General features: G+C 45.9%; 1 protein-coding gene across 1 annotated transcript; it reads left to right on the top strand.

Annotated features, from left to right (window-relative positions):
- The first annotated feature begins 8,079 nt into the window (after window positions 1-8,079).
- LOC112895395 (G-type lectin S-receptor-like serine/threonine-protein kinase LECRK4) lies at window positions 8,080-10,536 on the top strand. The gene has a single exon (XM_025963348.1). The coding sequence runs from the start codon at window positions 8,080-8,082 to the stop codon at window positions 10,534-10,536; it is 2,457 nt and encodes an 818-aa protein (XP_025819133.1).
- Window positions 10,537-13,355: the final 2,819 nt, after the last annotated feature.

Raw genomic sequence — 13,355 nt, 5'->3', positions numbered from 1 at the left:
CTTACCGCGTACCATATTTACGGTATGTGGCTAGTACTTTCAAACACATGACCACCACTACCACACACTGCGACCTTATCAAACTTAAATCAACACAGACGGGTACCATTTCAAATCATGGTACGGCACATAATCCTGTCCGTGATTCTTATAGTGATTGCAAAATGGTAAATAATCAATTCTTATATCGCGCAAGCGACAGAAAATCACTCGACTTCTGCCGATCCTATTAGCAGAGCATCTACTTGATAAGGACTCAGAAATATTACATAGGTTTCTAGGTTTCATGCAACTAGGGTTTCATAACAACTCCTAACACTTAATGCACAAGACAGCTATATAGTAATATAAGTGCATAATTTAAAATATTGCGTTATGCACCGGGGTTTGCCTTCGTGGGTGGGGCTGGGGTTAGGAATGTCAATAACTTTCGAACTTTGGTTCGGGGCTTCAGTAAGACCTTCAGCGACGTTCACTTGGTCTTCAGAAATACCCTGCTCGGGTTCCAGGACCAACTCGTAGGTTCCGTCTTCAAGCGTGGTCGATTCTACATGATATGCAATGATTTGAATTAAGTAATTATTAAGTTAATAACTTTACTTCACGATAAATTTGCAATCCAACAACTTATATGCAAAGCATCACAAAGCAAAGGTTTGAATTCCAAGAATTTCAACCTACTTATGGTACATTAAACCAATTAATTTTACTAGCATCATAATTAATTTCTATAGCTTTAAGCATAGGAGTAATGAGGTTAAGAAATTAACTGTATACATCTGAAGCTAATACAAGACTTCTGTTAATTTTTCATATTTTTAAACCTAACAGAATAGTAGTATAAAAAAATGCACAAATTCAAACTTAAGATAACAAGTTTTATTTTTAGTTTGAAAACTACAGAGGTTCTGGCCTTGAATTTTTATAAGCGTGTTCATCTCTATCAGATGAGCTTGCTATAAGTTTTTCATAAATTTTTTGAAAGCATAATCTAAGTTATTTGAATTAAATTTAAATTTCAAGTTTAATTCAAATCCTGAGGCAAAACAGTGCTATAAAATTACTCAAAATTTATTATGAATTTCTCAACATCAGAACAACACATGGTAAAAAGATTTAAGCATCGAAGCATCAGTAGCATGCTTGAATAAAATTTATTTTATTTCAAACCTACTTTGCACAAGTTTAAATTGGTTTAAGTTAGAGTAAAGTATTGGTGGTGAAATTTTCACACAAGTTCACTCATGTCACATACAAGTTGCATACTAAAAATCACATGAAATAAAGCTAGCATTCAAGAGATACATACAAGATTCCTTTTTGTTAAACTTTAAAATAACACTTAAAGCATTAAGTTTGAAACTAAACTTTAGTAACAAAAGTTGTAGAACTGGACTTCTAGAGGATAACAGAACTGGTTTGACAATTTTTAGATTTTTCTACAAATTTCTACAGATCTTCAAAGCTGGCTGATTTGAATTGGGGGGTACTGATATTTTGCAGATAGAACCCTAGGAAGAAAAGAGGGTCTGCAATTGGGTCCTTGGTCGGTTTGAACCGAGGAACAGCACGACGACGATCGAATCCCGGCCAGGATGATCACCGGCGGCGAGGGGAAAGTGGGGGAAAAGGTTCAGGTGCTCATGGCGGGCTCGGGGGTGGCTGGAATCGAAGATGGATTGTGCGGAGGCGGCGGTTCGACGGAGAACCGAGACGGCGCGGTGAAGTCTTTGAGGCGGCGGTGGCGTTCCGGCGGCTAGAGTGCAGGAAGGCGGCGAAGAAGTAGCTAGGAAGCTTCTTCGAGTTGATATAGGTGGTGAGCTCGGTGAGGGCCAAGAAGAGGCGGAGCGGCGGGACGACGGTGAAGTCGATCGGTGGCGGTGGACAGAACGGCCGCCGCGGTGTTCTAGTGTAACGCCCCGAAAATTTCAAGCCTAAGCTACGCGATTAAGGTTCCGACTAAAAACTGATTCATCATAAAACCCTGACCCTCTCTACCACACGCATGCCGTCACGTCCCCCCCCCACGCGCACCGCCTCGACCCTCGCCACCGCGTCACGACGACCGCGCGCGACCGCCCTCCGCAATTAGCGCCGGCGCAATTTCCTTCTCGCGCAGCGCGCGAATCTCGCGCGCGCGTGGCCGACCGGCCGCAGTCGCCGCCGCGACCGGCGCCGACACGCCTCCCTCTTTTCCTCCTTTCTCTCTTTTTCCTCCCATTTCCTTTCTTTTCTCTCTCTTTCTCTTTTCTCTTCCTCCCTTCCTCCTTCTTCTTTCTTTTCCCTCTCCTTCTTCCTTCTTTCCCGGCCTTTCCCTGCTCCCGAGCGTCGCTCCCCTTCTGCTAGGCCCTGAGCCATGGCCCCTCCTTCCCTCACGTGCGAGCGTGCGCCCGTGCACCACCGCGCCAGCCCCTGCCCGGCCGCGCCGCGACGCACAGCCGTGCACTGCGCCGTGCCGCGCCACGCCACCTGGCCGTGCGCCGTGCCGTGCCGCGCCATGCCCCCTGGCCCGCGCCGTGTCGCGCCACCCGCGCACGCGCGCGCGTGCGCCGCGTGCCGCGCCGCCCGCCGTGCAGCGCGTCGCCTGCGCGCGCCCTGCCCCCCCCCCCCCCCCCCGCGTGCCGCGCCGCCCGCCGTGCCGCACGCCGCCTGCACGCGCACGCCGAGCTGCGACGACGCGCCGCCCGCCGTGCCGCATCCCGCCCCACAGCGGGCGCCATCGCTTCCCCACTCCTGTGCCGGCACAGCTCCGCGTACGATGCCTCGACGCTTCCCCCGCCACGCCACGTCGCGACGGCCGCAAGCGGCCGAGCGCCATTGATGACGCCCCTCACCGCCCGCCGGCCGAACCCCCTCCACCGCCTTTCCCCGGCCTATAAATTGCCCCCCCCCCCCCGCGCAGCCCGACCGCCACAACCGCCCTCGCCACCGCGTGCCTCCTCTCCTGACCCGCAGCGCCGCCGCCGCCCGCCGCCGCCGTGGGCACACCTCCTCGCTCCATCTTGGCCCGAGGTGAGACCGGGGATGGGATCCCCATGCCCCCCTCTCCCTTTTCCCCCACGCGCTCGAGCCGCCCCGGGCCTCGGCCGCCGGGATTGGGCCGGCGCCGAACCCCTTCTCCCCCTCCTCTGTTTCCTGCGGCAGGAGGAAGAAGAAAGGGGGCAATTTTGCCCATAACCCCCCCCCCCCCATTTTCCTGTATCCCCTAAAAGAAACCCCCCCTTAGTTACTTCTTTTGCTAAAGAGACCTTACTCTTCTTAATATTTCAAACCAGGTCCTCCATTACGTAAACCCAATTATATTCGACACCCTTTAGCGTACCCTGAATATTTATAGGGTTCGCAAATAAGCCCCTACCCTCTTTAGGTAATTATAAATAGGCCCCTGGACCCCCCGTTTAAACCCTAAAACCCTCTTTAGCGCATCATTTTATGCGTGAAACGATCTCCGATTGACCCGAAACTTTACCACGCCCTTTCTAGTATAGTTCTAACCATGCCATTAAGAAACCGCCTAGAAATATTAGCCCTAACTCCATATCTAAATTACTTCCGATTCAAGCTTAACGATAAAGGCTTTTAGTTCTTGTGCTTGATTGTATGTCTGTTCGTTTACGGAGTGAACGAGGAAGGTCCCGACTGTGACCAAGCGAACGAGGACCAGTACTGCGACCCCGAACCCGAGGGACAGTGCTTCGATCAGGACCTCCCGCAAGGACTTGACGATGGCAAGTCCAATTCCGCCCTTTGATGCATGTTTCTGTCCTAGTTTTTATAAACACAACCCAGTGGCCTGTTTTATAAAATTGCATGGTTTTGCTTGCTGAAAACATGGTAGGATAGCCACCCTTGTTTGTGATAACCATACCTTGACCACCTGGTTTTATAAAGAAATTGTGGGAAGGGATAAAATGTGGTTTTGAAAAATGAGTCAGACGGGATGGATGGCATTTCTGTGTGATTTGCCGATTGGTGTGCCCGTACCTGTGTGGTTGGGCAAGGAAGGGAGATATCCATCTTGTCACCCCTAAGGACCGAGTTGATGTGTCATCTCACCTAGCTTCCTGTCGTGCAAACCACTTGACCGTTGTATGGGCAACGGCTTAGCATAAATCCCACTAGTTAGCCTGATAGCCATCAGGAGAGCTGAGAGCAACGGGTGATCAAGGAGAAGGGATAAGCTCTGTGTGACTTATGCCTCGGAGATAGGTCGAATGGCCCCTTGATGGATCCCGTGGTGGCTAGTCAGGTCTAGCTAAGGTGGGTAATGGCTTTGTTGGGATCTGCACCGACACTAAGGTGATCGTGCTGCGGTACCCCACCTGTGGGTAAAGTTGCACACCTCTGCAGAGTTAAAATCTATTCGAATAGCCGTGCCCACGGTATTGGGCAAGTTATGGTGTGGTCACATAACTAGTGTTTCTCTCTGGGAATGGTTGAGCTGGTGTGAGTGGTTTGGAAAGTGTCCGGCAGTTGTGCCGTGTGCTACGGCGGACGGGGAGTCCGGTAGCAGTTTAAAACTTGGATCCTGCGTGGATCAACATTGTATGCTCTTTGGTACTTGAAAGCTTGTTTTGAAAATGTTTTAAACGAACCATTGCATGCAACCGAGTTTTCCGCAAATAAACCCTAACATTATCCTTGGATTATCCTGTGCATTTAACTCTGTTATACCCCCTCCGTGGGTGTGATTGGACTTGCTGAGTACGTTTGTACTCACCCCATTCCTATTTTTACAGTGGAAGACCCAGACTACGTCCCCGAAGACAACGAGTAGGGTTTCGTCCTGCACCCAGTCTTGCCTGTGGTTGAGGTCACCGTTGGAGCTCCGCATGGCGCAAGACTCTGATGATCCCCTTTACGTAGTTAGTATAGCAGTATGGGTTCTAGTTGTAATTCTCGCGATAGTGGCGCTTCACTGCCCATTACCACGAAGAGTTGTACGGTGATGTACCATCTGATGTAATAAAAGTGTTATCAGCCTCCTGGGACTGATAAAGTAACACTTTTAAGTCTTCCCTGATGGGGGGACGCTTCATCTAGTGGCGTGAGCGTGAGGGAATGAAGAAGGACTGGCTATGGAGCTTCAATTGAGTGTAGTGGTGCCGGGAAAAACACCGGGTTGTGGATGTGGGGTGGCGGAGGTGGCTAACGATGGCGACCAGGACTGCGGCGGAGTGGTGGCGACGGGAGTCGAGTGGAGAAGAAGCCGAGGAAGCAAAATGCGGTCGTGCGAGAGGATAAAAGAAGTCGAGCAGGACTCCTGGACGCACGACAGGACTAAGAAGGGGCACGGGTGAGCCGGAGCAGCTGCTGGCGACCGGCGGCGCAACATGGCGGCTTCAGGCGACGGCGGCATGACGTGGCGGGGTGGGGAGAAGCCAGCAGGGGTCGGGCGAGCGGCGGGCAGGTGAGTTGGAGGGCCAGGTGGTGAGGTTAAAGCGGCGAGGGGCAGCTGGCAGCGTGAGAGCTCGCCGGCGAGGGGCGGTGGGCGGTGGAGCAGAGCAGCAGAGAAAACAGAGAGGGAGGGGAGAGAGGAAGACGATGAGGACCTCTCCGTAATTTTCCAAAAGAGCAAGGAGTGTACTGTAAAGTAAAATTTTCTTTCAAACCATAGCCCAAATGAAAATATGCCCAAAAGCAAAAGTGTAGAGTTTAAAAAGATCTACAACTTTGCTTTAAGGGTCAACTTCAAAAGAGTTAGGGTTTTAAAACTATTTTGAAATCCGGCAAACTATCAAATTTCACATAAAACCTATTTAAAATTCACATTCCAAATGAAATCTTAGGATAATTCCACTACTTACAGTGGTTTAAAAGTAACTTCTTACCTTTACAAAACTAACCTTCATACACTTTGAAATTACCCTACCTTCACACACATTTAGCAAAAGAACCCTAATTCTTTTTCCATAATTACAAAAATACCCTTTACTTACATTTAGGTTTTAAAAGCATTTATCAAAGCAACACACACTTCATTCTAACAAGCATAACTTATACCAGAATTTATCATGCCTATCTCCTAAGTACCTGAATGTCACATTTAATATCTTGTTCGTTGTTGTATATTATTATTTGTTTGATATGTTTAAGTTCTTGTTCGTAAAAATAATTATTTATTCGTGTTGTTAAATTTTTTGTTTCCAGGATCTGAAATTAATTATTTAGTATTAAAAAAGTATATCATGCAAATATACGCAAGAGTGGTCTTATTTTGAAGATCTTGTCATAAGAAAGATAATTGTGCAATCCAAATTTAATTTGGATGCTCGGTTTATTAGTTGTAAATTTTTTAGTTTTAGATTTGCATGCACGTGGGTAACGTCATGGTCACGATCTCTCTCCTCTTTTGTTGGCAGTATACATCCATACGTGCTATATTGGTAGGCTGATGGTCCATCAGGTGATGGTTGGAGAGCATCGTAATATTAATTTAGCTTGCTAGGCTCAATAATTAATTTTGGTCCACAGGAGGGCGCACCTCTCTTCGAAAATCTGTCACCTGAACTGACATATAACAGCCCCCAGCTAATGTACTTCCAGTCCAAATTAACTTCCAAAGTCCACAGGCGCTGGAATATCAACAGACTTTTGAAGTTTCGAAATCATATGGGTACCTGTCTATTGGCTTGTCGCAAGTGTCTTTGTGGCATCGCCTCATCTGAAGTTGCAGAGGCACTTGCTCTACGTTGTGCTGTTGTTCTCACGCTCGAAAAATGTTTCCATAGTGTGGTCTTGCAATCTGATTGCTTGGCCTTAATTCTGAAGATTAATGCACATATTAGAGATAGAACTACAACAGGCTCCATAGTAGCTGAAATTAAATCATTGGCATGTAATTTTGCTTGTGTCTTTCGTTCATGTAAGTAGTTAGTGCTAATGAGGTGGCTTATGTGTTGGCTCGATCGGGTGAGCTATCGGCTTATTCGGTCTTCGGCGTTGTATTCTTGGCTGCATCTAGGAAATTGTGTACTCTGAACTTTTGAGTGAATGAATAGAGCCAACCTTGACTTAAAAAAAACAGACTTGACGGACGGACCGCGAATTCCAAGTTGCCAGTTGCCGTCGTCTCCATCTCCGCGTATCGCCGAGTACGTGGTCCTGCCCCTAGGACTGGGCCATCCCCTATTGCACTCAATCTCTCATCTCATTTCTTATTTCTCAATTAGAGTGCAAAATGGTAGAAAAGTAGATCCTTGGATGCTTGGACTTAGATCAATTAACCCCGTGTCATCGTATTTTGCTGGATGGACTTTTCCCCTCTTGTTTCCCCTTTTGAATCCGCTGAGTAGAAAGTTTTCTTGTAATTTCCTGTGATGCTATCATATACCAACCGAGCCATGCATATGCAGCCATGCTACTGTTAGGAAAAAAGTTTCCCGTAGTCCACGTAACCTTGTAGCACACACGTTTTGGACACGTTCCAACAGCCATATCAGCGACCAAATCATGAAGAACAAGAATCCAACCTTCATCTCCATTCAGACGAGGCGCATCCGCGTATTGCAGGTCAAGAGCAGTCAGCGGTCATGGTCAAGCATCTATGGAGAGTACTAACCATTGGAAGCATCTGCTCGCATGCATTCATAAACTATGTGACTCTAGGCTGATTGTGTTTTCGCTTAAAAGAGCTGGTTGGCGTTCGGATTGAGCTTCTGGTTGGTGCTATGGTCACCATAGCTTTCCGTTGAGGGGAGAGCCGCGGCCGTCGGCCCTCGGACAACGACGCAACTGGTGAAGGAGCCATCAACTTGGGCGATGATGATGGATGGAGTTAGAAAACCGTCAGTTCGAACCTTCGTACACGGCGAGCCAACCAACTTTGTTGATGTTGCTTTTTGAGGTAAAGAGACAGGAACGAACTTGATCGATCCTTGTGGCCGGTTAGGTCCACTTTCACCAATGGAAGGGGCCCAGCACAATTTCCTTGTTTGGTGCATGCTACTGGGCTTGCTGTAGCCTCCCGAGGAAGGCATAAATAAGGTGGCATTGGGTACAACCTTTCCTCCTCCTTGGAGCCATTCTACTAGCCAGGAAGCAGATGTACGAGGCATCCATAGAGCTATAGACCAAGCAATGAAGCCATTACTCTCCGCTGTTCACCTCCTCCTCCTTGCTCTTTTCCTCGACATGCTAGTGCAGCCGTGCGCGCTCTTGGCCCTGAGCCCAAGCAGCTTAGCCGCCGGTGACAGCCTGAAGCCACCCAACTACATCACCAGCCCTTCCGGCGACTTCGCCTTTGGTTTCCATGCCCTCGACGCCAACGACACATCCAACTCCTCCTTCCTCCTAGCGCTATGGTTTCGCTTTGATGCTAGCAGGGTCGTGTGGTTCGCGACCGACGCGGGCTCAGGCTCCGCCGTGGTCGCCCCAGGCCAGTCCGTTCTGAGCCTAACCACCGCTGGCCAGCTCTCCCTAGCAAATCCCGGCAGCGACAATGCCTTGTGGAACCCTTACACAGACCCCAGGCCAAACTATGGCTCCCTTCTCGTGTTACGAGACAACGGCAACCTTCAGTTTGTCGCCTCGGATGGTAAAACCGTTGTTTGGGAAACCTTTGCACACCCCACGGATACTCTACTCCCAGGCCAATCCATGCCCCCTGGATCAAGTCTTCGGTCTAGGGCCTCGGACATGGACTTCTTGGTCGGCCGTTTCAGTTTTAATGTGCAGGGTGATGGGAACATTGTCGGGTACATAGTGGACCTGCCAGGAGTTACCAACCCCATCAATGCCTACTGGGACACCGGCACTTGTTGTGCTGGGAACACAACTCTCTTCTTCAACGCCGGGCTCGTCGGGCACCTCTACTACCTGCTCACAGATGGCACTAAGCATAACTTGACAACTCCTCAGTCCTTGTATTCCTCCAACAATAATAGGCTCTTCTACCAGCACGCCAAGCTCGATCCAGATGGCATTTTCCGTGTCTACATCCTCCCCAAGAACACCACCGGCAATGGTGCCAGCACATGGCATGTCATGGACCTGGTACCAAGCGATGGCTGCACAAAGGTGACAAATATTGGTCAACATGGTATGTGTGGACCGTACTCATACTGTATATATGATGCTAACAAGCGGCTTGACTGTGAATGTACAAGTGGCTATAGTTTCTTGGACACTCAATTTAGGTATAAAGGCTGCACTCCAGCATTTCTTCCGGATAGCTGCGACGGGAAGAGCCATGCTTCTGAGTTCAAGCTCATGGAGTTGCCAAACACACACTGGAAATCAATAGTATACTACAAGTGGCACCAATCAATCACAGAGGAGGAATGCCAAGATTTGTGCTTGAATAATTGCTTATGTGGAGCTGCGTTGTTTGATGGAAATACCTGTGTAGAGGCTGCTATGCTTACAAGTGGGTTTCAAGCAAATGACACAACTACGAGGGCAATGATAAAGGTCCGTACAAAAAGACCACCTGTTTTGATCCTACCATATGTAGTCATTGCTGGATTAGCCATGTTATTGCTGGCCACTACTTGCATCCTCCTAGTATATTGCTACATCACTAAGAAAGCAGGAAAGAACCGTTTGAGCGCGATGGTTTTCACTCGCAAGGAGCTCCACCGGGCAACCAATGGCTTCAGCAAGTTGCTGGGCCAAGGGGGATTTGGCAAAGTTTACCATGGCATTGTTAAGTCTCTAGAACCACACGACGTTGCCGTGAAGGAACTCAGGAGCAGAGATGAGTACCAGGAGGTTGAATTTGAGAACGAGGTTCAATCAATTGGTAGGATCCACCACAAGAATCTGGTTCGAATGGTTGGGTACTGTAAGGAAGGGGTGCACCGAATGCTTGTGTTTGAGTTCATGCCAAGAGGCTCCCTCGGTGACATCCTTTTCAAGTCCGAGAGACCATCTTGGAGCTGGCGTGCTGAGGCAGCACTAGGTATCGCGAGGGGGTTGGAATACCTGCACTACGGGTGCACCTCCCAGATTATCCACTGTGACATCAAACCTGATAATATTCTGCTGGATGACAAGTGTGTCCCGAAGATAACAGACTTTGGGATTGCCAGGCTCCTCAATGGCAACAAGGTGAAACAAACAATCACTCATGTTCGAGGTACGTTAGGCTACCTTGCACCGGAGTGGTTCAACAACGAGAGGAAGGTGGACAGCAAGGTGGACGTGTTCAGTTTCGGTATTGTTCTTCTAGAGATGATCTGCTGCAGGAAATACCCAAGTGAGGATGGGCGGCAATGCAATGACGATGCCTCGGACCCAGGCATGCCTGTGACACTAAGAGCATGGGTATCAGACTTGATTAGAGAAGGCAGCATTGAGCGTATTGTGCAGGGCGACAACAGTGCGCTACAGGACTTGCAGAGAGTGGAGAGGTTCGCACGCATTGCGGTTTGGTGCGTGCAGGGGGATCCGTCGACGAGGCCAATGATGCGGAACGTGGTGTGCATGATGGAGGGCACCATGGAAGTTTACCCGCTACCTAGTGACCCTCCGAGGGTTCATCATGACTTCCCGCCGCCCCTCTCACCCAGTAGCGGCAGTGGTATGATCGAGTAAATGTTTACGCAAAGTGTTAATAGTTTGTACTACATCATTACTCATTAAAATTATGTTCGGATGTAAATTCATTTGTTTATGGTGTTTGATGAATATTTTTACTAAAAATATTCAAAAAAAAAGCAGAACCTACAAGTTGAGCAATATTTATTATGAGCGCATGCTATTTTGGATCATGTGTGTACATTTACAAAATTGACCGTGCTTCTGACGTGTGGGTCCCACCTTTGCATGTTTCTAGAAGAACTGGACTCACTTAGATATCTATTTTTCGAGAGCTTTATTGATGAAGGCACCGAGATCTAAGTTGGTTTTGAGCTCATGAATGATGAGTGACATGGCTTCTAGAAAGGAAAATAGATGGAGCTTCACGTGATCAGCAATATGCAAGATTATGTGAAATATAAATCAGATTAATCTATTTAGAGGACGTGCAAATTATCACATATTGACTCAGGGTTGGGTTGCTTTATCAGCTGGCCCCACCTGTCATTACCTATGATGATTACTAAAGGTGTAAAACTCTCTCGTCGGGTTATATATTCACCGGTTATTAGGGCCGGGATACAATACAGAGCAACTCATTTTGGAGATAGAGATAAGCACGTGCTTAAGATAGAGTCCATGGCCGGGCTGGTTGAAACAGATGAACACGTGTATACCGCTATACCAGGAAACCATATCAGGTGGTGTACGTGGGTTGGATTGATGGTATCCAGTCTGGGTATTTAAACATAACTACCAAATATGCTTGTATGTTGCTAGAGATGAAGCAATTTAATATATTGATTAGCATATCTATCTATTATGTTAAAAAAAGCTACCACGTTCGCCGATAGGACCTAGAAATTTCCACGTTAATTAATTAAAAAAGAGAAAATTAATTAATTAAAAAGAGAAGAATATACACCGTTGGATTCTATAAAGATCTAATGGTTTAGAGCAAACCAAAAGAATCCATATTAGACATAACTAACATATATAAATTTATAAAACCTACTTTAGTTTCCTAGGTGAATAGTGTCTTGCTTTACCTGGATTATTTCTGTATTACCACCTTAAATGAAAATATCTGGCCATCTATCTATATATATCATCGACTAGAGTGCCTAACTCGATCACGTCATCTTGCTGGTAAAAGAACACGTGAAGTCTGAAGCTTACTCCTAACGGAGGGATTTGGCTTCTTTGCAATATATGTATAGCATGTTAAAGTGTATAAAATGGGAGCTCTTTTTGCGTGAGATGAAGCAACAAATGAAGTCGAGCAAAATCCTATTTTACACATTCATGTGCGCAAGATGGAGGTATGGATGAAAGAGTCAGATACGGATGGATATATACAACTACGAATACAGATATTTATTTTTATCCAGATTCGGATATGAATAATATATACCAAATGTGATGAATACTGATATATGGTACGTATATTAAATATCGTGTTACAGATACGGTCTATTCCATTTAGTCTCCGAACCCTTTCGGTCAGACGGATGGATGGACAATATTCATACCGTTTTCACCCCTAGATGAGTCCTTTTAAGACCTGCAAGTGGGACTGAACAGACTAATTGTTGGGACGCGTGTATAAAGAGAATAAGATTGGTGGGTATTAAGTGTGCACAAGATGGAGGTATGGATAAAAATGGATCAAATACGGATGGATACATAGAACTATGAATACATATATTTAATTTTATTCAGATACGAATAATATCAAATGTGACGGATATTGATATACATACATATATTGAATATCCGGATACATATATGGTCTATTATATTTAGTCTCTGAACCCTTTCGGTTGGATGGACGGATGGACAATATTCGTACCATTTTCACCCTTAGATGGAGGTCTTTTAGGACCTGCAAGTGGGACTAAACGGACTAATTGTTGGGACATGTGTATAAAGAGAATAAGATTTGTGAGTATTGAGATGGAAATGGGAAGAATGTTAAAAGTTCAAAATGTTTGCCAAGAGAGCATGGAAGTTACTATAATAATTAAAAATGAGAGAAATATATACTATTAGATTTTATGAAGGCCTAACAGTCTGAAGTTATCTAAAGAGTTAATATTAAATACGACAAATAAATATACATAAATTTTGAATCCTACAATAACAAAAATGGCATATAATTTCTACACGAATTTGGAAGCAAATAGTAAATAAAATCCATTGATGTTGAGAAACAAATTCCTTAAATAGAGAACCACTTTGGAGTTTATATATTTTCTAACTAAACTTTAGAAGAAAATTAAAAAAGTATTTGAACCTATATATATAGATTCAATCAAAGACTTAAATTAATGATAGAAAAACACAAATAATTAGATCCATTTATTCCAATTGATACAAGCAATATGTACGTACGACAAAGGATGGAACTTAACCAAATAAAAACATGACATCCTTTGACCATTTGGAATTATTATATAAGAAAAGAAAACAAAATGGCTCCACCAAAGACTACCAAATGATTGTGTCATATCTTCCACTGCCATGCATCCTTTCTCCTTATATGTTCCTTTTCACACAATCTCTCACCTCGCGAGCCACCACCATGGTTAGTGCTAAGATCATATACACATAAGTATTGAAGCTCACTAGATCTAAGCAGCAGTGTTGTTGGCACCATCAACATGGAGGAGAATGCTCTAACATCTTATAAAGGAGAAGAGCTCCGGAAGAGGAAGCCCCACAAGATTAAAAAATAAAAGAAGCCACCATATTCATTTTCAAGGACTAAAAATTTCCATGTTAATTCCTATTGAAGAGTAAAATACAAGAGTACAACTCGATCTTAACTTAAA

This window comes from Panicum hallii, chromosome 1, assembly GCF_002211085.1.
Source record: "Panicum hallii strain FIL2 chromosome 1, PHallii_v3.1, whole genome shotgun sequence".
Classification (NCBI taxonomy): domain Eukaryota; kingdom Viridiplantae; phylum Streptophyta; class Magnoliopsida; order Poales; family Poaceae; genus Panicum; species Panicum hallii.
The sequence above is the reverse complement of the archived record's forward strand: the minus strand, read 5'-3'. Positions and strand labels throughout refer to the sequence as shown.